Below are 25,850 nucleotides of genomic sequence, written 5' to 3'. Positions count from 1 at the left end.
TGATCTTTTGTGGCGTGACACTGAAACTAAAAGCGATTGCATAATTCTAACCATCAATAAACTCAAGACCCATAAAACATTTATTTTTGAGAAATATTTTATTATATTGTGCACTGTTCTGACCACTTTCTGGCATGTAATGGAATCAAACTGGTACAACATGGTCCTCATTAACACATGGGGGAGTTAAATAATCATAGAAATCACCATAAAACAACAAACACAAAGATTATATTAAAATAACACAGTAAACAAAAGCCCATTAAAGTCAAAAACAGTTTGGAATCAGACTCATCTAGAGTAAAAAAGACGAATAAAACAACATAAATCACATTCAACCAGTTCAAAAGCACAAAATAACAATTATCAAAAAATATTCATGTAAAATACAGAATATAATCAGCTTTAACCAATCTAATGTGGTTTACTGGTTTTAGCTGGACCACCAAGCTGGTTTGCACCAGTCAGACGGCTGTGATTTGATGGTTTTGGCAGCAAAACCATCTTAAACCACCAGCAAACCACCATCAATATGTTTGAGCTGTTTAATCAGAGAAGCCCCTAAAAAAGCTTTTTAGAAGACTCTTTACATTCACATTGTTGAGGTTCATCTGAAACTCAACGGGTGTCATGAAATCTCACAGATGTTTCTGTGATGTGTGGCGGAGCGGTCGTGGTCAAAACAGACGCAACTTTTAAAAGAAGCAAATTAATTATAAAATGTCAAGTCTACACAATGCACAGGGGTGACCGTATCATTCTTTGGTACAGATTATTATTAGCTTTCCTGAAATAATGATTTTGCGTCACCTCAATCAGAAGGGTTGTCCAAAAACTCTCTAATGATATTTTTCTGTAATTGTACTATAAAACATCTTTAAATGCTTTCAGCTGTATGCCACTGTAAATGTAATTCAGTCAGAATCACACAACGAGCTCAGTCGCAGCAGAGACGTGCACTTTGGTTTTAAAGTGAGATATATTATCTCATATCCTGTATGTGAACTGTTTAAAGGAATATTCTGGGTTCGATACAACATCAGATCAATCGAGAGGATTTCTGGCATAATATTGATTACATCTCGTTCCTCGTTTTCTTTAACAAAGCACAAATGTGTGTTCCAGTGAGACACTTACAATGGAAGTCAATGGGGGCAATATTTAGAGGGTTTAAAGGCAGAAATGTGACGCTTATAATTTCATTAAAGCACTTTCATTAATTATGTTAAAACTGGTGTGTATTATTTGTGCTGTAAAGTTGTTTAAACGTTGTTTTACGGTTGTTTCAAGGTTTACGGCGTTACGTCGTCATGGCAACGGAGTTGTAAAATGGGCTGTAACCAGGGCTGGATTGGTGATCTGGCATACCGGGTATTTTCCCGGTGGGCCGACGCACTCTGGGGCCGATCAGCGGCGGACTGGCCATCGGGAGAACCGTCACTAAGATGAAAAGAGCCGCCGTGTTATGCAGAACTGGCCACAAAACTGCGCCACGATATGCCGAAGGGGGCATAACGATTGTTGTGTACGCTAATTTCAGTGGTAATCAACATTATTCCCCAAATGCCGCCGATTGATCCAAACCCAGAATATTCCTTTAAGATTATGTATCTTTGTGTACATCAACCCTTTGAACGAAGCAAACAACTCTTTGGATTACAGCATCTGTCACCACATCTGCTTCACTACAATCTAAAATGGAAAAATCACCAAAGAAAAACGTCGCGCTCACCCAGAATCTGAGCGCTAAAGCTATCGTGAAAACATGCTGGGCTACACCCATAAACATAAAGCTGGAATGGCATTACTTTGGCACTTTCAAATATACACAAATATATATTTTATATCTTTGGGCATCACACCTCTGTATAACTCAATCTTTGGATCAGACATCTTTCATATTGCAAATGACCCTCCATCATAAGGCCGTTTACATCCTGTAAAGCGTTCAGATTTTGGCACACCGATGTCACCAGTGCACCAGTGTTTTTTGGGGTTATTTTACTTTATCAGAATTAAATAACAGCACACGTTTCAATTGAGGACATTTCTCCGTCCTTATTCGATCCCGTCTTTAAACTCGTAAAAGCAGCGATTTTATAAACGCTTTCCTTCATGAGGTCAAGCACCTTAAGGGAATAGTTCACCCAAAATGAAAAGATTTATGCCTAAAATAAGAAACAACAAACTCAAACAAAACAACGTAGATTTTGTTGAGAGAATAACAGTATTTTCATTTTTTGGCGAACTATCTCTTTAACTAGTTCTCTTCAGGAGGAAAACAAATATATATATATATATATTTAGTAAAACCTTCAGTGTTTATATAAAAAAGTCAAACGAAATTTCAGAACAAAGCTAGAAACCGTAAAGCACAAGATTAAATGAGGTAGAGAGACAGCAGAAATAAACTCCGTCTCTTTTAATTCCACAAACAAACACTCGTCGGTTTGTGTAAAGCACATCAGGTGTGAAATGATTTATGAAAAGTGTAGGGGATCGTTAATGGGAACGTTTAAAGGTGTGCAAGTTTGTCACATCTGTGACTTAGTAAAGCTATCTTAAACTTTCAATCCAGACTTTGGCGCCAACATCGGATCGCCATTGAATCCTGAGTGAAAATCACGTTCATCGGCCTTGGAATAACGAGGCCACGCCCACTCAAATCACAAACTGACAGTTGAGCTAAAGAGGAACCGTCACATATTGCTGATCGGAGGTAGATATCGGTTGCGAAGCGTCTAGAACCAACCCGCAGACGCTCGCAACACAGATGGACATTTCTGAAACGCGCAATTCGTTTCGCAGGGCGTCGTCTGAACATTTCTCGTTGTCGTCGGACCTACAAGGGCTCAGGTTCGGGCTGTTTTCCGCCACATCGTGAGAGAAGTTTCCAGAATCGGCCGTTTCTCGGCTGCCATCGCTGGTTTGCGAGCTCTCTGACTCCCCTAGTGGCCGGAACGGGATTTGCGGGCAGTGCGCTTGCGCGGAGGCGACGGCTTCCTCTTCCTCGTAAAGACAACCGTGGTCCTTGATCTGTCGGATGTAAACAACAGCGGTTTCGTTAGCAAATCACAAATGTATATGTATTTATATGTATAAATATTGTAATATATATTTAATAATAATAATAATAATAATAATAATAATAATAATAATAATAAGTATATATATTACAATATGTATATCTTTATACACACACACACACACACACACACATATACATATATATATATATATATATATATATATATATATACATACATATAAAGTTATTATTAAATATTTAAATATAATATTTAAGTCATTATGTATATATATATAGTTATTATTAAATATTTAAATATAATTTTTAAGTTATTATATATATATATATATATATATATATATATATATATATATATATATATATATATATATATATATATATATATATATATATATAATTTACTATAATTTAATAATTCTAAATATTGTATTAAAATATATATTAAATAATGTATTATCAGAAAGCAATCTGACCCAATTATCTGGTTAATATTTAAAGTAATATTTGATTGTAATATTATATTAATATATATATTTATATATACTTAATATAATGTATGTAATAAATGTATTTTTTATATATATATTTATATATGTATGTGTAAAGATATACATGTTGTTATATATATACTATATATTATTATTAAATATATATATAAATATTCTATATAAAACACACCGATTTAAACGAGTAATCATTAATTAGTGTACATTTTGAAATTAGCATGAAACTAGTACAACATTCGTTCAAAATGTGTACGATAGCGTGCAAATTTGTAACTCGATTAAATTTAATTAAATGTTTTTTATTGTAATTATACATAAACTTGCTCTGCCTCTGAAACGGCTTTCCTTCTACATTTATCCATGAAACTGACACCCGGAATCGGAACAATTTTCCTGATAATAACGAATCACGTTTTATCATTAGCTTAGATACTCACCTTGCTTTTCTGTGCGCTAGACTTCCACACATTGTTGAAAATGTTAATTTTTTTCCGTTTGCTCTGACTGTCGCTCATTACTGGTCCTGTGTTGTTTATCAGTAAATTCGTTCCTCCCTGAAAACAAACAATATAGATCAAATGGTCAATATCACACAGGCGAGCTTTGCCATTTTAACTGGGCGTTCCTAAATAAAGTAACCGGTCTTACTTTGGTATCAATGAAGTGGGTTCTCATCATCGGAACCAGAACCTCTGCGTTCTCCGCTGGGATCTGATTGGCTGTTGAAACACCACTATGCATGACCTCATTCCTCACCTGTCCAATCATCTTTGAGGATGCTGATTTCCTAATGAGAGAAAACAACGCAACTTTAACATTGTAGCTAATCTGAGGACGGAACACGATCATTTGAAACAATGTTACAATTTCCCGTTACAACGGTGTATACGATTACAAACAATTAGTCGACTAAAGACCTGAAATGTAATGAGCTGGCTTTGATGTAATAATAATAATAACCGAATTACCGTGTTTTACTTCTGGTGAAGAGAATGAAGAAGCACATGATGATACAAGCCAGCGCGATACACATGCCAACGATGATGCCAGTCACAGACTTCTCATCGATGCGATAAAGACTGTCTATAAAAGCTGCATAAATATTGATGAGAGCAAAAGATGTGAAACATAGTTTTATATATGACCAATAGAATTGGAGTGATGTGTGTGTCTAATGTGTGTGTGTGTGTGTGTGTGTGTGTGTGTGTGTATATACCTGTTTTCTCGGCATGGCTGTCTGCATGGCGTGGCTGGTGATTTTTACCCCGGTGCACTGGCAGTTCTACAGTGGTTGAGAACGGCCCGTCACCGGCCTGGTTAGATGCAGAAACCTTCACCACGTAAACGTTACCTGACTCCAGCTTCTCCAGAAGGGCCATAGTGTTTGTTCCTGCAACAGTGGAGAAGAACGAGTCAATGGTGACATGTGAGAGGATACGAGGTGTGCATGAGAGGAGATGTTCTGCCAGCACCACTGGAGGACAGAAACTGTTTCAGTGAGATTACAGAGAGAATCATGATTACTAGAATACCGGACAATAATGCAAGTGATTGCTGATGCTGCTTATATTGTACTGTATTGTAGAGTGCATGTTTTGTAGCATTCAATTAATACATTTTAAAAACTATCTGCCGATTAATCGGTTATCGGCCTTTCCACCAGCTTAGATATCGGCATCTGCAAATTCTAATATCGGTCGACCCCTGCTATCCACACCCATTTTTAAAGTGCTACACTATTAAGAATTTGTTTTAGGGCAAATTTAAAAAAGAAATAAAGAGAGTTGATAATCAAAATGTAACTGTAGACTCAGTCAACAGGTTTCTCTGCAATGTCCCTTCGGACAGCCGCAATATTAAAAGTTCTAAAATTGGCCTAATATTTATATTATTTCATATATTTTTTTTAATGTAAAATAATATAAAAATAAATATTTATATATACTTAATATAATGTATATTATATATGTATATATATTTTTTATTTATATTTATATGTATAAATATTGTAATATATATATATTTATTATTAAATATTTAAATATAATATTTCAGTTATTAAATGTATATATTTAAGAAATTACAATTAAATAATTCTAAATATTGTGTTAAAATAAATATTAAATATTGTATTATCAGAAAACAATCTGACCCAATTATCTGGTTAATATTTAAAGTAATATTTGATTGTAATATTTCATTAGAATATTTATTTATATATACTTAATATAATGTATATTATAAATGTATTTTATATATATATATATATATATATATATATATATATATATATATATATCATTTTATATTTATTAATATACATATTGTTATATTTATAATATAAATATAACAATATGTATATTAAAAATAAAAATATAAAATTATAATATATATATATATATACACACACACACACACACACACAATATACTTATTATTATTAAATATATATATATATATATATATATATATATATATATATATATATATATTACAATATGTATATTTTTACATATATATTTAATAATAATAAGTATATCGTGTGTGTGTGTATATATATATATATATATTATAATTTTATATTTTTATTTATTAATATACATAGTTATATATATATATATATATATATATATATATATATATACACATACACACTGTATACTTATTATTATTAAATATATATATATTGTAATTTTATATTTATTAATGTACATATTGTTATATATATATATATATATATATATATATATATATACATATACATATACATATACACACACTATATATACTTATTATTATTAAATATATATGTAAAAATATACATATTGTAATATATATATACACTATATACTTATATATATATATATAATTATAATTAATTATAATCAATTATTTTTCAATATTGCATTTAATAAAAAATACTTATTTTGTTATCAGAAAGCAATCTGCCCCATTTAAGGTTCTGGTTTGATTCTACTCACCCTCTCTCTGCAGAACCTGCCATTCTCCGGCGATCCACGAGTTCTGCGATGCGTACAGGATGGTGTAGTGCGTTACGGGCAGGTTGGGCTGATCCGGTTGTTTCCATGACACCAGCGCTGTACCATCTTCTATTAGAGTGACTCTGACGGACAGTGGGGGGGAGGATGGCGCTGTGAGAGATGACGATACAGGAAAGGTTAACAACTTAGTTAGCCAATCCAAACAGTCTATTGGGCATCCGCATGGTATCCCAAAAACTGTTGGTACTTCTGTTGCTTTGTTGTAAGCCTGTTTAGAAACGTAAAAACATACGGTAGGTATCACAAATAGTTTGATAAGAATGGAACAGTGCAACAGTGAACCGGCACCTTCCAGAAGAGTTCTCTCATAGACCGTCGAGCTCCAGGGACTGGACATCTGATCCATATGAAGACGTACAGCAAACTCATAACGGGTGTTTGGCCGGAGTCCCGTCACCTTTACCGTCTGCTCAGTGCTGAAGAGAGATATTAAAGCGTTAAACTATTCTGCTACAGAAACAACAAATAATCAAATGTAATCTTTGCTATTTTGCTAATCGGTTTTTGCATTCGAGGGTTTCAAGCCTCAGCACTCACGTTTGGAGGTAGCGAACGGTTGAGGTGTTAGACGGACTCACTGGACCGTAGCGGACGGAATAGCTCAGGGGTTTTCCAGAACTGAATGCAGGCCGACCCCAAACCAGACTCACCGCCGATGAGCTGTTAGCTTCAGTGTGGATGTGGTCTGGAGGAGGCAGCATCGCCAACCTGCGGTTCGGTGAAGCTGAAAGATAGGCACTGTATGTTCAATGTGATCACACGGGAAGTCGGCGTGCTGTTTACGAAAGGTCCGAGACCCTAGGATCGGCAACAGTATGCCGACTCACTGACATACCATATTTCCCATCGGACATAATTGGAATGGCACAACAACAATTACTTTCCCTTGTGGCTCGACTGGTAGCTTGTTGCATGGGAGGAAGTAATCACGTTTTTATAAACAAACACAAGACTGGCTTCTGGCGACCTCTCCTGGATATAAATGGATGTCACACTTGATTATATGCTCTGAAACACTTCCCGCTTTGGCCTCTGGAGGCAGTGTTTTCAAATTCAGTCAACGTATACCGATTTTGGCAAAAGGAAAATCGGCACACCCTTGCCGATTTTTCCGTGAGATCAGGCTGGTCTGATAACGTACACATGACGACACATTGTCAAGCTAAAATGAACATTTTGCATTTAATGAACTTTCCTTTTCTAGATCAATATTGAAATGCAACTCCTACAGAAGGTGTATCGCTCAAGTTTAGCATACATTTTTGGACTAAGAACTTGAAAACTTACAAGGACATCCTGGAGTGTTGACGGTTTGGTGTGCCTGATAACCGTCACCGTTAGAGCTGAGCGCCAACACTTTCACATGATACTTCACTCTGGGGTCTGTAGAACACAATAAATCAGATCATTTCAGACATTTTCAGATTTATAATAGCTGTCAATAGTGTTGGTCCAGGAAGATGTAATGTGCAGTTCACCACACAGCCACTAGGTGGTGCTGTGTAATTCAGCAAAGAGTTATGGGAGGATGCAAGGTCACACTCTTGTGCCCTTCCTGTCATGGACGTAACACCACATCCATGTTTCGGTCACAGAAACGAAGATATTTCTATTACGAAAACGTTTATGAACAATAGAGTACTATAAAATAATCCCGATAGCTCACAAACATTGCAGAGACGTTTATCCGATGTTTGCGTTTTTATCCGGAGGGCATTTCAGAAAGAATTTGAAGAGTGTTTGCCCATTTACAGCACGCCACTAAAAATTATCCGTAACGTTTTTTGATTTAGAATGTATGTAATTCTGCTCTTTTTAGGATGTTTATCAGCAGTTTGTATACAAATGTGACCTTTTATTTCGGAACGCCCAATTCCCAATGCGCTCTGAGTCCTCGTGGTGGCGTAGTGACTCGCCTCTCAGTTGCCTCCACGTCTGAGACCGTCAATCCGCGCATCTTATCACGTGACTTGTTGAGCACGTTACCATGGAGACGTAGCACGTGTGGAGGCTTCACGCTATTCTCTGCGGCATCCGCACACAACTCACCACACGCCCCACCGAGAGCGAGAACCACATTATAGCGACCACGAGGACGCTACCCCATGTGACTCTAACGTCCCTAGCAACCAGGCCAATTTGGTTGCTAAGGAGACCTGGCTGGAGTCACTCAGCAGGCTCTGAATTCAAACTCACGACTCCAGCGGTGGTAGTCAGCGTCTTTACTTACAAATGTGACACTTTAAATAAAATGCGATGGTTTCAATATGATTCTACGTGCGTGTAAGCTCTAGTTTGCTAAATGGTTTATTTTCAACCGATCTAGTTTTACGCTAGTCAACCAAAACAGCATTGTGAACATAAACATGGTGTTTGGTTTGAGAGCTGATCAGTGTGTGAATTATTGGGAGGGGGGGTTTGGAGTGTTTACGTCTCTGGGGGCAAAAAGTCAGAGATCGTTGGGTGTCTTCACAAGCGGCATTCTCCTGGGACGGGGTTTATGACCTGAGGTCCAGGGTCAAACCGAGATAAAACTTTATACTGAACTAGTTAATTTAAGGAGAATCAGGCCTTGAGATAATGTTAAATATTTACGTCTTAATTTTGAGCGTAGTTGAGTCGATCCAAAACTAGAACTACTACGAAACAACATCAATACAAATGTAGAAAATTGAACAAAAATTTGCATGATTGATTCTAAACGTGCTGCTCAAGTTCTTTGCTCTCGGGTCACTTCTGTCTGTGCCCTGTTCAGACCAATCCCACAATGCTTTGTTTAGCTGAAGTGTCCAGCAGGACGGGGGACGGGGGAGGTGTCGCTCTCACGCGCCACTCGCCTGACTTTAAACCCCAGAACAAAACACGGCCGCAGAGAAGCAGGAGAGAATGATGGGAAAACTGGAAGGAGACATCTGGGGTGTGACCTTTGACACGGAGGGGATTTTACGTGACACAAAGCTGTGAATTGGGCGGTCAGCGCGAGCGTGCATAAGTCCAGAAGATGGGTAATAACAGCCCGAATATGCTCAGACAAACATATAAATTGACTTGTAAATAAAGCCAGTTAATTTTGATTTTTAGGTCACCTGAGAAAACATTTAAACGTGTTTTGGAAAATAGCAGCTCAATTTCAGTGTTTACGTAAAATGTAAAATCAGGCCAAAGACAGGGAAAGTGTCGTCACTCACTGAGCCCGGCGATGGTGTGCTGGTGGTCGTGAGGGGGCAGCTGGAGAATAGAGTCTTCTGATTGGCCGTCTGGGTGAAAAGACAGTTTGTATCCCTGGATGACAACGTCGCTAGGAGCCGTGTGCCAGCGAACCGTCACAGACGTGCAGTTTAGCGGTTCAAGCTCAAGGTTTGGGGCAGGAGGAACTGACGGAGCAAAAACAGCATTACAGAATACTTGATTATGATCTAGAACTGGATCAATAAAGTCTCATCTATAAGATACAATGCGCTTCGTTCAGTAGAGTCAATGCTAAATAAATAACATCAGATCGACAGAACGTCTATAGACTTAAAGGAATATTCCTTTAAATTGGAGGAGGAACCTGAGCCACATCTAGAGACCAAAATCTACAGACCAGAAAAAGTGTCTTTAAAGAAAAATAAAGGCAGTTTTGGGGTTCTTCTATTCTTCAGAGTATCTCTGTGTTGCCTGGAGCTTTTCCTTTATGACCCGAAACTGAACAGTTCCTCAACTCCTAACTGACAGCTGGGGTCAAGGGTCATTGAGTAACAAACAGAAATCCTGAACCAAGAGTTGTGAAAGCTGAAAACACATTGGTCACAGTTTTAATCTGCTGCCTACCTCAGTGGATTTAATGAACTTTTAACATTGTGAAACAAAACAAGATTTTTAAATTTTGCTAGAATATAAATGTGTTAAACTTGCCATCACGATGTTAGAGTGTTATGGGGTCAAAATAAAAAAATAAATTCTTGTTGCACTTAAATCTGTTTTGAATGCTATTCTGATGATAGTGAAACTTTGTAGTATGGCTCTTTTCGTACAAATGTCTCCTTAAGATGATTCGCTGATGTTTTCCTCTTTTGTAAGTCGCTTTGGATAAAAGCATCTGCCAAATGAATAAATGTAAATGTAAATGTATGGGTTCAATGCTAGGGCTTTGCTAAGGTCTTCAGAGTAGTTTTTAAAGTGTTGCTATGAGGTTGCTAAGGTCTCCAGAGTAGTTTTTAAAGTGTTGCTATGAGGTTGCTAAGGTCTCCAGAGTGTTTTTTAAAGTGTTGCTATGAGGTTGCTAAGGTCTCCAGAGTGATTTTTAAAGTGTTGCTATGAGGTTGCTAAGGTCTCCAGAGTGTTTTTTAAAGTGTTGCTATGAGGTTGCTAAGGTCTCCAGAGTGATTTTTAAAGCATTGCCATGAGGTTGCTAAGGTCTTCAGAGTAGTTTTTAAAGCGTTGCTATGAGGTTGCTAAGGTCTCCAGAGTGTTTTTTAAAGTGTTGCTATGAGGTTGCTAAGGTCTCCAGAGTGTTTTTTAAAGTGTTGCTAAGGTTTTTCAGAGTGGTTTTTAAAGTGTTGCTATGAGGTTGCTAAGGTCTCCAGAGAGGTTTTTAAAGTGTTGCTATGAGGTTGCTAAGGTCTCCAGAGTGGTTTTTAAAGTGTTGCTATGAGGTTGCTAAGGTCTTCAGAGTGGTTTTTAAAGCATTGCTATGAGGTTGCTAAGGTCTCCAGAGTGATTTTTAAAGTGTTGCTATGAGGTTGCTAAGGTCTCCAGAGTGTTTTTTAAAGTGTTGCTATGAGGTTGCTAAGGTCTCCAGAGTGATTTTTAAAGCATTGCCATGAGGTTGCTAAGGTCTTCAGAGTAGTTTTTAAAGCGTTGCTATGAGGTTGCTAAGGTCTCCAGAGTGTTTTTTAAAGTGTTGCTATGAGGTTGCTAAGGTCTCCAGAGTGTTTTTTAAAGTGTTGCTAAGGTTTTTCAGAGTGGTTTTTAAAGTGTTGCTATGAGGTTGCTAAGGTCTCCAGAGAGGTTTTTAAAGTGTTGCTATGAGGTTGCTAAGGTCTCCAGAGTGGTTTTTAAAGTGTTGCTATGAGGTTGCTAAGGTCTTCAGAGTGGTTTTTAAAGCATTGCTATGAGGTTGCTAAGGTCTCCAGAGTAGTTTTTAAAGTGTTGCTATGAGGTTGCTAAGGTCTCCAGAGTGGTTTTTAAAGCATTGCTATGAGGTTGCTAAGGTCTCCAGAGTAGTTTTTAAAGTGTTGCTATGAGGTTGCTAAGGTCTTCAGAGTAGTTTTTAAAGCGTTGCTATGAGGTTGCTAAGTCTCCAGAGTGGTTTTTAAAGTGTTGCTATGAGGTTGCTAAGGTCTTCAGAGTACTTTTTAAAGCATTGCTATGTGGTTGCCAAGGTAATCTGAGTTTTTTTTAGTGTTGCTATGTGGTTGCTAAGGTCTCCAGAGTGGTTTTTAAAGTGTTGCTATGCAGTTGCTAAGGTGTTTCGGGTGGTTGTTAGATTGTTAGGGCATCGCTTGGGTATTCTGGTGGTTGCTAGATGGTCCCCAAGTCTCTAGATATGGCTTAAAGCTGACGGTTTTATTATCTGCCCCACAAAATTGTCTGATCGCTTAGAAAAGTACGTAAATGATGACAGAATTTTCACTTATTGGTAAGGTTACCCTGTCCCCACCTGTGGAGCTGGATGTTTTGGGTGTGCGATGAGAGTTCCAGGCGGATGGTTGACTCCAGCCCACACGGGTAGATGCAGACATGCGGATCAGGTAGATGGTGTCGGGCTGAAGACCCTGAAGAAGATACTGCGTGCAGTTTTCACCCTGGATGGGCAATTCAACGGACGTTATCTGGTCATCAGCAGCTGTACGGTATGACAGGCGGTACGCAGATACACGCCCACGGCTCAGTTTGTTAGGAAGAGGCTGCCAGGACACAAGGATGTCGGTCGGACTGCGACTGGTCAAACTCAGCTCAGGGGTACGGAGGGGCACTAGGGATGAAGAGAGCAATGTGATCAACAATTTACTGAGCAACTTCTGAAAATTTCCTGCATTGAATTTAACAATGGGACAGAGTGTGTTCAGGGAAATAAGACATCTGTAACTCACCATCTTCCAGCGTGTGTTGCGTGGCTTGTTCTGACATGCGACTGGCACCCATCGGCATGTATGCGACGATATAAAACGTGTAGTTGCGTGCTGGCTCCAGATCGTCCACGATGTGGCTGGTTGTATCGTTGCCAATCACAGCCTGATACTCCTCATTGTTTAGACCTGATATAACAGACATTCACATGAAGGGGTCATGACATGAGGAATCAAATTTTCCTTCTTTCAAATCTTTTGGCATATAGGAGGTAACTGTCCTATAAAAACATACTTTAAGTTTCAGAACTGAAAACTTCCTCATTAATAGAAAATTCAAGTTCATTTGGAATTTGTGGAACTTGTGACGTCACAACGGCCAAATGCATCTGCATATGACTGCCTCTTCAGCAAGACATCAACGCCTATTTTTCGTCATTGCACCCTTGGCCCCGCCCACTGGTGCTCAGACAGTCACACAGGTGAAGTGGAGAGAGTCCCAGATGACTATCTGGGAGATTCATCCAAAGGGGACTTACAGAGGATACCTTCATGCACCTCTGTGGATTTAAATGTTTTTCTACACTAGATGAACGTCTTTGACCGCTATTATTCATCTCATGCTGCTTTTAAAAGATGCAGTCAAGTTAGAAGTCTAAAAAGGAGACCTCCATCCTGTTTCATTCACCTGCGCGGTTTCTTGCTGTTGTGCTGTTTTGAAGGCGTCCTAGACTATTTTTGCACCCATTTGTGTTATTTTTAGTTGTTAGTCTTTTGTACACATACACTAGATGGACGTCTTTGACCGTATTGATGCATTGCCGGCGAAGTGAGCCACGATTTGAGAGCGGTACAAGAACGATTTTTTAAAACGAGTCTTATTCTGCTGCTCTCAATGACTGGGTTGTTGTGGTTCAACATAAATTAGTTACCAATTTATGCTAGTTTAAGCTGGTCATCAGGGTTTGCCTCTTATAAACACTCACCCTCAGATTTCATGTAGTGAATAGAGTATGCAATGACTTTATCCGTGTTGTACTGCGGTCTCTGCCATGCCAGCAAGATAGCAGAGCTTGAGATGGTTTCAGCGTGGACGTTGCGTGGCGCACTGGGACGATCCTCTGACAGCACCACAATGAGTCGGGCCGTGGACAGAACCGAACCCTGAGAGTTCTCCGCCTGGCACTGGTAAAAGGCGTCGTCTTCCGGAATGATCTGGGTTATCACCAGTTTACTGACGGGCAACGAAAGGCAACATGTCAACATCAAAACAGATGGATATATAAAATTACTACAGGTATCAGACTGGGTGAAAATAAGCGTGTTTACTTGTTGTACATCTTGGTGCGCCCGTTAGAGTGGATCACCTGACCGTTCTTAAACCAGGTGATGCAGGGCACAGGTGTGCCCTCGGCCTGACAGTTGAATCGAGCGGTACCGGCTCTGGGTCGAGTCTGGCTCTCTGGTTTCTCCACCAAAGTTGGAGTAACTGCAAAGGTTAAATTAATGATTAGACCGATGTTTAAAGGCATAGAAAACAAACCTTCTTTTGTGTTCCAGAGACATCATATAGGTTTGGAATGACTTGAAGGGTGAGTAAATTTTGACAGAGGTTTCATCTATATAAATGTCTCTTACCAAGTACAGTGAGGTTGGCGGATGCTATTGTGTAGTTGCGTGTTCCTGGTGTTGTCGCTCGGCATAAATAAGTGCCGCTATGCTGGGCCTTCACGGCAGAGATAATCAGATTTCCGTTGCCCAGCACTCTCGTGCCAAACAGGTCAATCGGTTTGGAGTCCGCCCTGCTCCAGGACACTAGGGGGTGAGGGTTGCCCTCTGCCATGCACTCCAGAATCACAGACTGATGTAGACCGGCGCTGATGTTCTGAGGTCCAGCGATGATCTGTGGTTTCATGAGGGTTCTCGGACTCAATGCTGGACACAGAACAGATGAGTTTTAATGGCAAGCTAATTCTACTATTGACAAGACCAGCCTGCTGATAAAAAACATCTTAAACCAGACTAAAGTGGTTTACAGGTCTCACAGCCAAACCAAGCAGGTTACAGTGGTCTAGTTTGATGTTTTAGACAGCTTTTGGGATCAACTGGCCGACCAGCAGAATCAGCTAAACTACCTTAGCCAGGCCGGGAGACTAGCAGACCACCTTGGCTGGTTTAAGATGTTTTTGTTTTTTTTTGTTTGGTAGCAGGGTGCTGCCTCATTTTCTCTCCTGCTAGAAAACAAGATGACACCAGATTAAATTGGTCAAGCTGGCTTTTGGAACATGATACCTGGTTTGTTGCTGGTCTAAGGTGGTCTACCATCTCTAATCGGCTTGACCAAGCTGCTCTACATGGTTGAATCCAAGCTGGTAGTCAATGTAATCAACCAATCAATCTAGACCAGCTTGAACCAGCTAATAAGCATAAATGACCAGCTTGGACCAAGTAGAAACCATGTAAAACCATCTATAAGAAGCTGGTTTTAGATGTTTTTCCCCCAGTAGGGTTTTCTTCCTTTCCAAACATTGTTTTAATCTGAAATTATTCTGAAAACGAGCACTGTCCATTTTCGTATGAACACGCACCTGGGCTGACGATAAGCTCCGCCTCTCTGCTCTTGACTCGACTGGCGATGTTCGATGCTGAGCAGCGATATTTCCCAGCATCCTTCATTGTCACGTCACGGAGCTGCAGCACTCCATTTGGCAAAACTGTGATTCTGAAACAAAAAAAGTCAATTACAGTTAAACCAATTCCCAAGCTTTACTGATGGCAAATCCAGCTAAAACCAGCTTCTAATTTCTGGTTGGTGTAGACTTGTGTGGTCATTGGTCGGCCCAGCTGATGGACCTGCTTTTGACCTGCTAGACCCTCTTGTATTAGGAAACCCTTGTATTACACCCTGTCTACCCTGGGCTAGGCCACTTTAAGTTGCCGTGAATTGATTTATGTTTATATATTTATGTATTCTGCTTCAAATTACATTAGTTCCTTAAGTGAAGTGATGTTGTGCAATGGTTCAGCTGGTTAAATGTGCACCTGTCTGTATTCAACGGTAGATATCTTTGGTTGAGTTCCCAGGTGATCACAGCTGTAGGAGTGCCGATAACACTACAGGAAAATCTGGCCACAGACCGGACTGTGACCGCCACAGGAACAGGATGGGTTACAAATGACAACATACCTGTTAAAGTGAAGAAACGAGGAGAGAGAAGAGAAAACGTTGAGTTGCATTTCATAAAATTAGCACTTGAGATGAAATATGAAAGTCAACACAAAACAACATTCACAACCCATTTTACTTCCATAATGTGACATACATCGGAAAAATGCCCAGTATGCCAGATTACCAGTCCAGCCCTTCTTGCATTGAACCCGGAATATTCCTTTATCAGTGAATGGTGAAGTCTTCGCCAAATCTTTCCAATTTCAATCATGTTTCTGACACACAGACAAATCCCCCAATATCAATAAGGAGGTCTGGAAGATAAGGGTAAATGCTAACTAATAACATAAACATGCTTTAATGCATATGACCATCTTTCATTAATGGTTATTTTAGTTTAGTTGGTTTTCTCCAATCAGCGAAACTGTCAATCTCATGACAAATTAGCAATCAATAAACCTCAGTTTTAGGACTGAGGGTGATGTCGATGTTTTAGAGCATGAAAACTACGATTTCCAAAGCATCAAACAGTTTGTTTACCATTGAGCAATCAATAACCATGTTTATGTGTATAAAGCTTAAAGCAAAACTACTTAGACAGGAGAGTGTTCCTATCGGTCATTATCTTAACTGTGATTGGTTGTCTGTTGAGGGGTCAGGTGCACAGTAGCCAATAACAAACAGCTGCACTAATCAATGGATCAATTGACCAATGACAGTGAATGATGACCATTTATAGATCAGTGGAAATCAATAACTCACCCATTTACGATGGGGGTGTCTAAACGCTTGCCTCCACAGGCAATGAATGGGTTTATAACACAGATAACACAGATAGTTTCATGTGAAACTAACCAACACCGTAATTTGAGATGAGCATAAAAACCAACAAAATATCACAGATGATGATATGATTGCAGATCAATCATACGTCCATTTAAGACTTGGAAAAACTCAAGACTGTACCCCCCATACATTTCGAAGGAAGACACATCAACCCCAATATTAAGAATGGATTTTGATCAATATGTGTTTTTCAATGACCGATTCTCAAACATTCACGATTGGTCCCTGACGTCCTTGACCAAAACGCATCAATATTCTACATTTAAAACACATTGGTCAGACCCAGAACTTGCTGAGTCCAGTCAGAATCCACTAAAGGAAATCAATAATTGTTAATCTCCTGGTAAAAATCCCTCATGTAGCTCATGTTCAGGGGAAGACGGTGAATTAAAAAGGTCCTTTGTTTACATGCAAGACTTAATTACAACTATCAGGCATTTAAATTGGCTAACTGAAGAGCTCTGCCCTCTTGAAGCTCCACAGATAACTGGTCTGCACTTATATAGTGCCTTTAATAACCTTAGAGGTTACCAAAGCACTTTACACTGTGACTCATTCACACACACACACACATGCAAGGTGCTAGCCTGCCATTGGGAGCAACTTGGGTTCAGAGTCTTGCCCTCGGACACTTTGGCATGGGGAGTCATGAACCACCAACCCTGCAATTAATGGCCGACCTGACTGAGCTAAACACGGCCAACCCATGTGACTGTGTCCCATTCACCCATTCACACACTCATACACCAGTAGTGGCAGAGCTGCCATGTAAGGCTCTAGTCTGCCATTGGGAGCAACTTGGGGTTCAGTGTCTTGCCCAAGGACACTTTGGTATGTGGAGTCATGTGGGCCGGGAATCAAACCGCCAACCCTGCGATTAGTGGCCGACCCGCTCTACCAATTGAGCTAAACACGGCCAACCCAAGTGACTTTATCATAAACAGCAGATGCTCGGTTTGAGTTCTCAGGCTTTAATAGTACTGTTTATACTTTCTACAGTGGTGGAATCATTGCACAATGATGGCATACCATGGTCTTCCAAGGTATTTCAAAGAATACCATGGTATAACCATGTACATGTCCAACAAACAATGGAAGTGCCATTGTAATGCTTGGTACGTTTTTGTTACTAGTCTCTAAAACATAGTAGTACCATAGTATTAACATGGTACCATGTCCAAAACACATGGTAATACCACATTGTCCAAGCAAAGAAATAAACACATAATGCCACCAAAACTGGACAGATATAATGTAAACGACCCCCCAGGATTAAATCAGGTCTCTTTAGGCAGGGTGTGTGTTGGTTTTGTTTGGTGAGGTCAGCTGGGTTATAAAGGCCGAATCAATGCCTAGGTCAAACAGCACAAAGGTTTCCTGCCAAAGGTCAAGGGGCAACCAAATCCGTCTGTCCACCCAATTTCAGCTCAGGGTGCGAGATGCTCTGATTAAATGTGTTTGGGACGAAACCTGGTTTCCAGTGATTCTACATAATTCATCCAAATATACTAATAAAGCACGTTAGACTACTAACAAAACAGTTTGTTTACCACCATGAGGCCTTAGAGCGCATTGAGAATTCCAAATTGGGGAGAAAAAGGGAGACATTTTTTTCATGCCAAGTGTTTTTCTAATGGGTCTTCAAAAATGAAATCTGTTGTGTTTGACTTACATTTACATTTATGCATTTGGCAGACACTTTTATCCAAAGTGACTTACAGAGCCGTTATTACAGGGACAATCCCCCCGGAGCAACCTGGAGTTAAGTGCCTTACCCAAGGGCCCAACAGTGGCATCTTGGTGGTGCTGGGGCTTGAACCCCCAACCTTCTGGTCAGTAACCCTGAACCTCAACCACTGAGCCACCACTGTCTTGAACTTGATCTTAAGTTAGCTGACTATCGCATCTGAGAGAGAGAGAAACAGTGGAAGAAAATCAAGGTCTCAATTCCAACTAAAAAGAAACCGGCATTTTCAAGCTGTTCTTTGAAAACCCCTCCAATTTTTCAATGTGTTTCGACTTGAGCGGAGCACAAACCCCCTCCAAAATCTGACAAGTCTAACAAAACAACCGACTGCTCCACTAAAGGCCAACATTTGTGAAGGAACTCATCATTCAGGCTGGATTCTGGACACAGTACGGCCCGCTAACCAACACACTGCTGTAGGATAAAGCCGGTCCCACAACCCCTGTGACCTCGTGACCTCTCCCATTGGCCTTTGGACAGATGGGCGGTGAGGCAAACCAATACACCCCCATCCATTCAGCTCGTCCACCAAAACACCCCCTTTTACTTGAGGTTGCCTTATAGTTACCCGTTAACCCTTTAGTTACTTGTGAAGGACATCTTTTCTAAAATAAGTAAATAAATGAGCTCCGTACAAAATGGTACCAGTGACCATTGACCAGTATATACTTTACATTAGTACGTGTACACAGATGTAAGCACTTGACTAATGCATTACCAACTCATGGTCCGGGTGAACATGCTTAGCGTGTCGTCTTGTGTACCTGTGGCGGTAACAAACCCCAGTCCTCAAAGGGGTGAGCGATAGAGTAACCTTTAAAAGTCAGGAAAGTTATTAATATGTTATCTTAAACATCCTTATTCAACAGTATTCTCTTCACATTGTAACTCAACCGTAACAATTGTTGACTTGAAAGAGAAAGCGCGCAGTGCTAATGTCCGCTATAACACCCAAAACTAAACTTCACATCACATGCAATATCTTCCACATCAGAGACTTGTCTCAAGGTTAACCGATCCCAAAAACGACCATGTGGAACACAATCATTCAGTTCTTCTTGAACATCTCTCGGTCTCTTTGTCATGGCCATCACTGGGCGAGTTGAATAGGGACAGATGTTTCTCTGTCGGCAGGTTTATGGCCAAACAAACATCCACACAACAGAGCTTAGAGGGCAAGCAGGGCCAAGAGGGACAAAGGGTGGATGCAAAAAGCCTTTAACAGATTTCTATGAGTGCTGACCATGAAACAATTGCTTTGGAGGCCGCAGCGGTGACAGCTGAAACACTAGCATGCATCTGCATGCAACATCCGAACGCAACGTCTGTGTGTTTGAGTGCAAACAAATCTTGAGATCTCATCCACTTAACAACTATTGACAGACAATTGATGATGAGGTGGCCAAAAGCATCATCAAATGATCCCAAATATTTTATAACTGAACGTGCAAGGAGTGGCAGATGTGTAGGACTTTGCAAATAACAGGCGTTCACTGTATGCAATTCCCATGCTGGTTTAGGCTGGTTTGGCGCTGGTCTATATGGTGGTCCAGGCTTTGAATTCTTTGAAAATGTGCGAAGCTTTCAATGTTTCAATGTAGACAGGGCAGGACTGGGAAGAGAAATCGGCCCGGGATTTTACATAGCAACTGGCCCAATAGTTGAGCGGGAGGGGCGGGGGAGGGGTTCACTGTCCTTTTCTGCATAACGCGGCGGCTGGTTTTAACTTATCGCGGCCACTTCGGCCCGTTTCGCGACCGACCCACCAGCCCGCTCGGTTCTCCCCTTGGCCAGTCCGCCCCTGATCGGCCCCAAAGTGCGTCGGCCCACCGGGACAATGCGCGGTATGCCATATTGACAGTCCAGCCCTGAATGTACAGTAGATTACGTTGGGGCCTAGCTTCGTGTAATGCATTAGCCTTACACTTCTCGCAAACGCTTCTTACTCATTTTGTGCATCATTGCACGAAATGTGTCAGACCGAAATTCATAACACAACGCAATTACACGTTGCGCAAAGGGGCGCTATCAACCTTTCACCTGAACGTGGAAGTGTACCATGATTCGACTGCGTTCAATTTCCCGTCTCCAGTGATTTCACAATTTGGTTGCTAAGGTGACCTGGCTGGAGTCACTCGGCACGCCCTGGATTCGAACTCGTGACTCCAGGGGTGATAGTCAGCGTCAATACTTGGAGATACCCAGAACCCCCTATGAATTATAATTTGCAATATTATCCTCCAGATGGCGCCATTTCCCTCATGTTTATCCTATGGAGCAAATACAAGCTTTTCCCCTAGTCTCTGTTTGCTGTATTATAGACAGGGTTATCCGCGTATATTCTTAGTGGGGAATTTTATGTTTAAGGTATTACATTTGTAAAAATTGTCAAAAAAACCTGCCGATACTTCAATAAAGTTGAGATGACCGTTTTCTCCAATTATGAATTCCCGCTTTCCCCCACATACGTACTTGTGATTGTGAGACGTGCTCTTTGGCTCAGTATGGCTCCATATGTGTTTCGGACGAGGCACTGGTAGAAGCCGTAATCTGATTGGTCTGCTGAACTCTTCACATTGGAGATGTACAGAGATCCGTTGGACAGGATTCGAACTCGCTCGCTCTCCTGGAGTTGGACGCCGTTCTTCCTCCATCGCACAGCGATGGGCGACTCGCCTTGTGCCTGGCAGTCCAGAATAACGCGATCACCCAGAGATGCGATGACATCCCGGGGCTCGGTGACAAACGACAACTCGCTAAAACAAAAAACAGCTGAAAGAGGGGAGAATGTGAGATGTTATAAGGTTAATCAAAGACATTATAGTGTCAAAACTGGTGTTGTAATATGGTGTTCATATCGGCTAATGTAGTTACCATGTTTAATTTTGTGGTTACTATGATATTACTACAATATACAATGGTGATACTATAGTTGATGTAGTAAAAACATGATTACATATAGAAAGGGAAGGTTTGGGTTTAGGGTGTCTGTGGGACTCTTAATAAACACATTGCATTTATGCCCATTTAATGTATGTTAGTATTTATTAAGGTGCAAATAGCCTCTGCAAAAAACATTATAGTGACCACAAGGAGGTTACCCCATGTGACTCTACCCTCCCTAGCAACCGGGCCAATTTGGTTGCTTAGGAGACCTGACTGGAGTCACATAGATTCAAACTCACGACTCCAGGTGTGATAGTCAGCGTCAATACTCGCTGAGATACCCTGAACTCCCTAAGGATTAAAGTTTAAATATTTCCACCAGATGGCGCCATTTCCCTCATGTTTATCCTGTGGAGCAAATACAAACTTTTCCCCTATTCACTGTTTACTGTATTATAGAGACCTGCAGGACAACTGATGCAGATACAAGTGTGTGTGTGTGTGTGTGTGTGTGTGTGTGTGTGTGTGTGTGTGTGTGTGTGTGAGAGAGTGTGTGTGTGTGTGTGTGTGTGTGTATTCTCTGTTTACTGTATTATAGACACCTGCAGGACAACTGAATACATGATGCAGATACAATGTGTGTGTGTGTGTGTGTGTGTGTGTGTGTGTGTGTGTGTGTATTCTCTGTTTACTGTATTATAGAGACCTGCAGGACAACTGAATACATGATGCAGATACGTGTGTCTGTGCGTGTTGAGAATTGTGTGTGTGTGTCTGTGTGTTGAAAAATGTGTGTGTGTCTGTGTGTGTTGAGAAATGTGTGTGTGTGTGTGTGTGTGTGTGTGTGTCTGTGTGTGTTGAGAAATGTGTGTGTGAGAAACAACAGTGGCATTATTAACACAAACAGGCATTTTAAGGGTTAAAATCCTGAAAATGAATGTATATTTGATTTTAGATATGATCAGGACTGATGTTGGTTAAAAAGTCTATTATTAAGAAAATAATATGAATACATAATATATTTATGGCAGTTTTTGACGCGGACATTGTTTGTCCTCTGAGGTCCTGAGTGTGAGTTTATTTATTTATTTTTTCATCTGATTGCACAAAAAAGAATAATGCATCAAAAGCAAATGTTGTTGCTAATCATTGACATATAGACTGTGATAATCCAAAAAAATAAAATAAAGTTCCCCATATCATTCAGCATATGGAAAACAAATTTTCTTTTGTGTGTTTGACTGATGTTGGATAAAAAAAAAAATTACTAATCGAAAGTGGAAAATAATATTAATATATAATATTTTTATGGCAGTTTTTTGACGCGGATATGTTTGTCCTTTAAGGACCTCCGAGTAACTGTTAAATTGACGCACAAAGGTTAAAAACTGACTTTGTGCACAATGATGATATATAAAGCTAAAACATCAACGCCATAAAATAATACATAACTGAACATCTCTTACCTGAAAATGATCCAATCCAAAGTAAAATCAGCAAACGCTGTTGTATTTCCCATTTCACGGACCCCATTTATCAGCATTTCTCCGTCATTCTGCGCGTGAACAGCCGAGCGCGTCCGGAGCGCGTCATGAGTGCCCGAGTGCCGATCACGGAATGACCCGTGCGCGCTTCCACCCCCCGTCAAACCCGGGACCCCCACCCGACCCGGGACCCCCACCCTCATCCAGAAGGGCCCACCCAAATTAATCCCAAAATAATTTCCTGGCTTGATAGGCAGTAACATATAAAAGAACTAGTGGTAATAAATAATATAATAATAATAATTTACTACTCAATAAGAGTAAATATAATAAAGTTAGTAGAAATGTGAGAAGGAAATAAATAATTATATATTATGCATGTAATATTATGAGTTGATTGATCTTGTTTAACCCTAAATGTGCATTTGCGTGTCCAGTTGTTTTACTAGACATTAATACTTAATACATAAATATATACTTAGATTTATGTATTTCAATTTCACCACAAATTTCTGTAAAATTGAATCAAGTAATCTTTAACTAAATACAAAAATCTAACTTAATAAATGTATCCATATAATTTTGTTAGTTCCATGAATATAATATTTGTTAAAGATGAATTGATTATATTTAAAGTGTTATCTATATTTTAAATAGATTTAAGTTTCATTAGTTTAATGATCTTAAAATGTTATTAATTTCATTTAGTTAATTATTAGATTAATTTGAATGAAGATTAAATATATTGAAATATTGAAGTTTTATTAATTTCATTTTGTTAATTATTACTTGATTAATTTGAATGAAGATTAAATATATTAAAGTTTTATTAAATTATTTTAATTAATACAAGATTAATTTTAATGAAGATTAAATATATTAAAGTTTTATTAATTTAATTATTTTAATTAATACAAGATTCATTTGAATTAAGATTAAAAATATTAAAGTTTTATTAATTTAATTAATACAAGATTCATTTGAATTAAGATTAAATATATTGAAGTTTTATTAATTTTAGTTAATTATTACAAGATTAATTTTAATGAAGATTAAATATATTAAAGTTTTATTAATTAAATTATTTTAATTAATACAAGATTCATTTTAATTAAGATTAAATATATTGAAGTTTTATTAATTTAATTTAGTTAATTATTACAAGATTAATTTTAATGAAGATGAAATATATTGAAATATTGAAGTTTTATTAATTTCATTTTGTTAATTATTACTTGATTAATTTGAATAAAGATTAAATATATTAAAGTTTTATTAAATTAATTATTTTAATTAATACAAGATTCATTTGAATTAAGATTAAAAATATTAAAGTTTTATTAATTTAATTAATACAAGATTCATTTTAATTAAGATTAAATATATTGAAGTTTTATTAATTTAATTTAGTTAATTATTACAAGATTAATTTTAATGAAGATGAAATATATTGAAATATGATGCATGCTGCAGTAACTCCAGTTATTGATCCTAAAGGCAGATGTATGGGCCGGCGCCCCTCACAGGACAATAGATGAGCAGCTGTGAGATCACAGGAGGAACACCTTCAAATCAACTCGTCTCAAATATCAGCATTGGTTTATCATTTACCAGAATGGATCAGACTGGCTGTGTGAAATCCAATATAATGTATATAACAGCAGATATTGGACAAAAGTGTGTCAAGATATTGCCAACATTTTAGACGATGATTTTAAACCACTTGACAGCAAATTAAAAAAATCATAACCAAACACAGGCATGAAAGAACCTTGTTGGGGTGTTGGAAAGGGGGTCATTTTGTCTAAGCAAGAGGGCATTCAGATGCCCACAGAGGGCAGAGAGACGGGGTTCACCGTGGACTTGCCTTTGACCAAAGTGTTTTCCGCAAACATACATTAAACATGTGCATCTGTAAGGAAGGCGTTGTGATAATACACCACTTCAACTCGTCAAGCAACATTTGGGAGTCGAGGAGCATTTATAAGCCGAACTGAATTTCAAAAGTAAATAAAGTTAATATTGTACATACAGGGCCGTAGCAAGTGGGGTGAAAGGTGGAAACCATTCTAGGGGCCCAAAGGTCCAGGCCCTGTTCCTATGTGTCATACATGACGTACACAGCCACAGAATCTCTTTGTGTTTTCGTGTTGAGACTCCTGATGTCACATTTAAGTTTAGTGTGTATGGATTAAAAATGGCTATTTACCCACTTAATAGGCCTACTTAGGCGGGTCCAGCCCTGCTTATGGGGCTTTTTCCACTGTACGGTACAGCTTGACTCAAATCTCTTTTTTTTTTTTTTAGGGTTTTCCACTGTGGATAGTACCTGGTAACTGGTGCTTGTTTTAGTACCACCTCAGTCGAGGTTCCAAGTGAGCCAAGCCTAAATGTGTTGTCATAATCCTGCAGATCACTGATTGGTCAGAGAGAATCGTCCGTAACTATGATGATCAGCCTATAATCCCGCCCACGTTGAGGCGGTGTAACTATGACGATCAGCCTATAATCCCACCCACGTTGAGGCGGCGTAACTATGACGATCAGCCAATAATCCCGCCCACGTTCAGGCGGCGTAACTATGACGATCAGCCTATAATCCCGCCCACGTTGAGGCGGCGTAACTATGACGATCAGCCTATAATCCCGCCCACATTGAGGTGGCGTAACTATGACGATCAGCCTATAATCCCGCCCACATTGAGGCGGCCTAACTATGACCATTAGGCTATAATCCCGCCCACATTGAGGTGGCGTAACTATGACGATCAGCCTATAATCCCACCCACATTGAGGCGGCGTAACTATGACCATCAGCCTATAATCCCACCCACGTTGAGGAGGCGTAACTATGACGATCAGCCTATAATCCCACCCACGTTGAGGCGGCGTAACTATGACGATCAGCCAATAATCCAGCCCACGTTCAGGCGGCGTAACTATGACGATCAGCCTATAATCCCGCCCACGTTGAGGCGGCGTAACTATGACGATCAGCCTATAATCCCGCCCACATTGAGGTGGCGTAACTATGACGATCAGCCTATA

The 25,850-nt window shown here is 39.3% G+C and overlaps 1 protein-coding gene across 1 annotated transcript; it reads right to left on the bottom strand.

Annotated features, from left to right (window-relative positions):
- Positions 1–116: 116 nt before the first annotated feature.
- Positions 117–22,851, bottom strand: LOC127640125 (protogenin B-like). The gene is made up of 19 exons (XM_052122530.1): positions 22,785–22,851; positions 20,905–21,204; positions 15,713–15,857; positions 15,259–15,392; positions 14,309–14,605; positions 14,000–14,159; positions 13,657–13,904; positions 12,695–12,859; positions 12,262–12,576; positions 9,806–9,991; positions 7,905–8,000; positions 7,155–7,341; positions 6,906–7,033; positions 6,537–6,707; positions 4,772–4,945; positions 4,524–4,647; positions 4,204–4,342; positions 3,993–4,109; positions 117–3,036 (listed from the first exon to the last, which is right to left on the bottom strand). The coding sequence occupies exons 1-19, from the start codon at positions 22,849–22,851 to the stop codon at positions 2,686–2,688; spliced, it is 3,504 nt and encodes a 1,167-aa protein (XP_051978490.1). The 3' UTR covers positions 117–2,685.
- Positions 22,852–25,850: the final 2,999 nt, after the last annotated feature.

The sequence above is a fragment of the Xyrauchen texanus genome, chromosome 49 (assembly GCF_025860055.1).
Source record: "Xyrauchen texanus isolate HMW12.3.18 chromosome 49, RBS_HiC_50CHRs, whole genome shotgun sequence".
Taxonomy (NCBI): domain Eukaryota; kingdom Metazoa; phylum Chordata; class Actinopteri; order Cypriniformes; family Catostomidae; genus Xyrauchen; species Xyrauchen texanus.
This window is presented reverse-complemented; position numbering and strand designations above follow the sequence as displayed.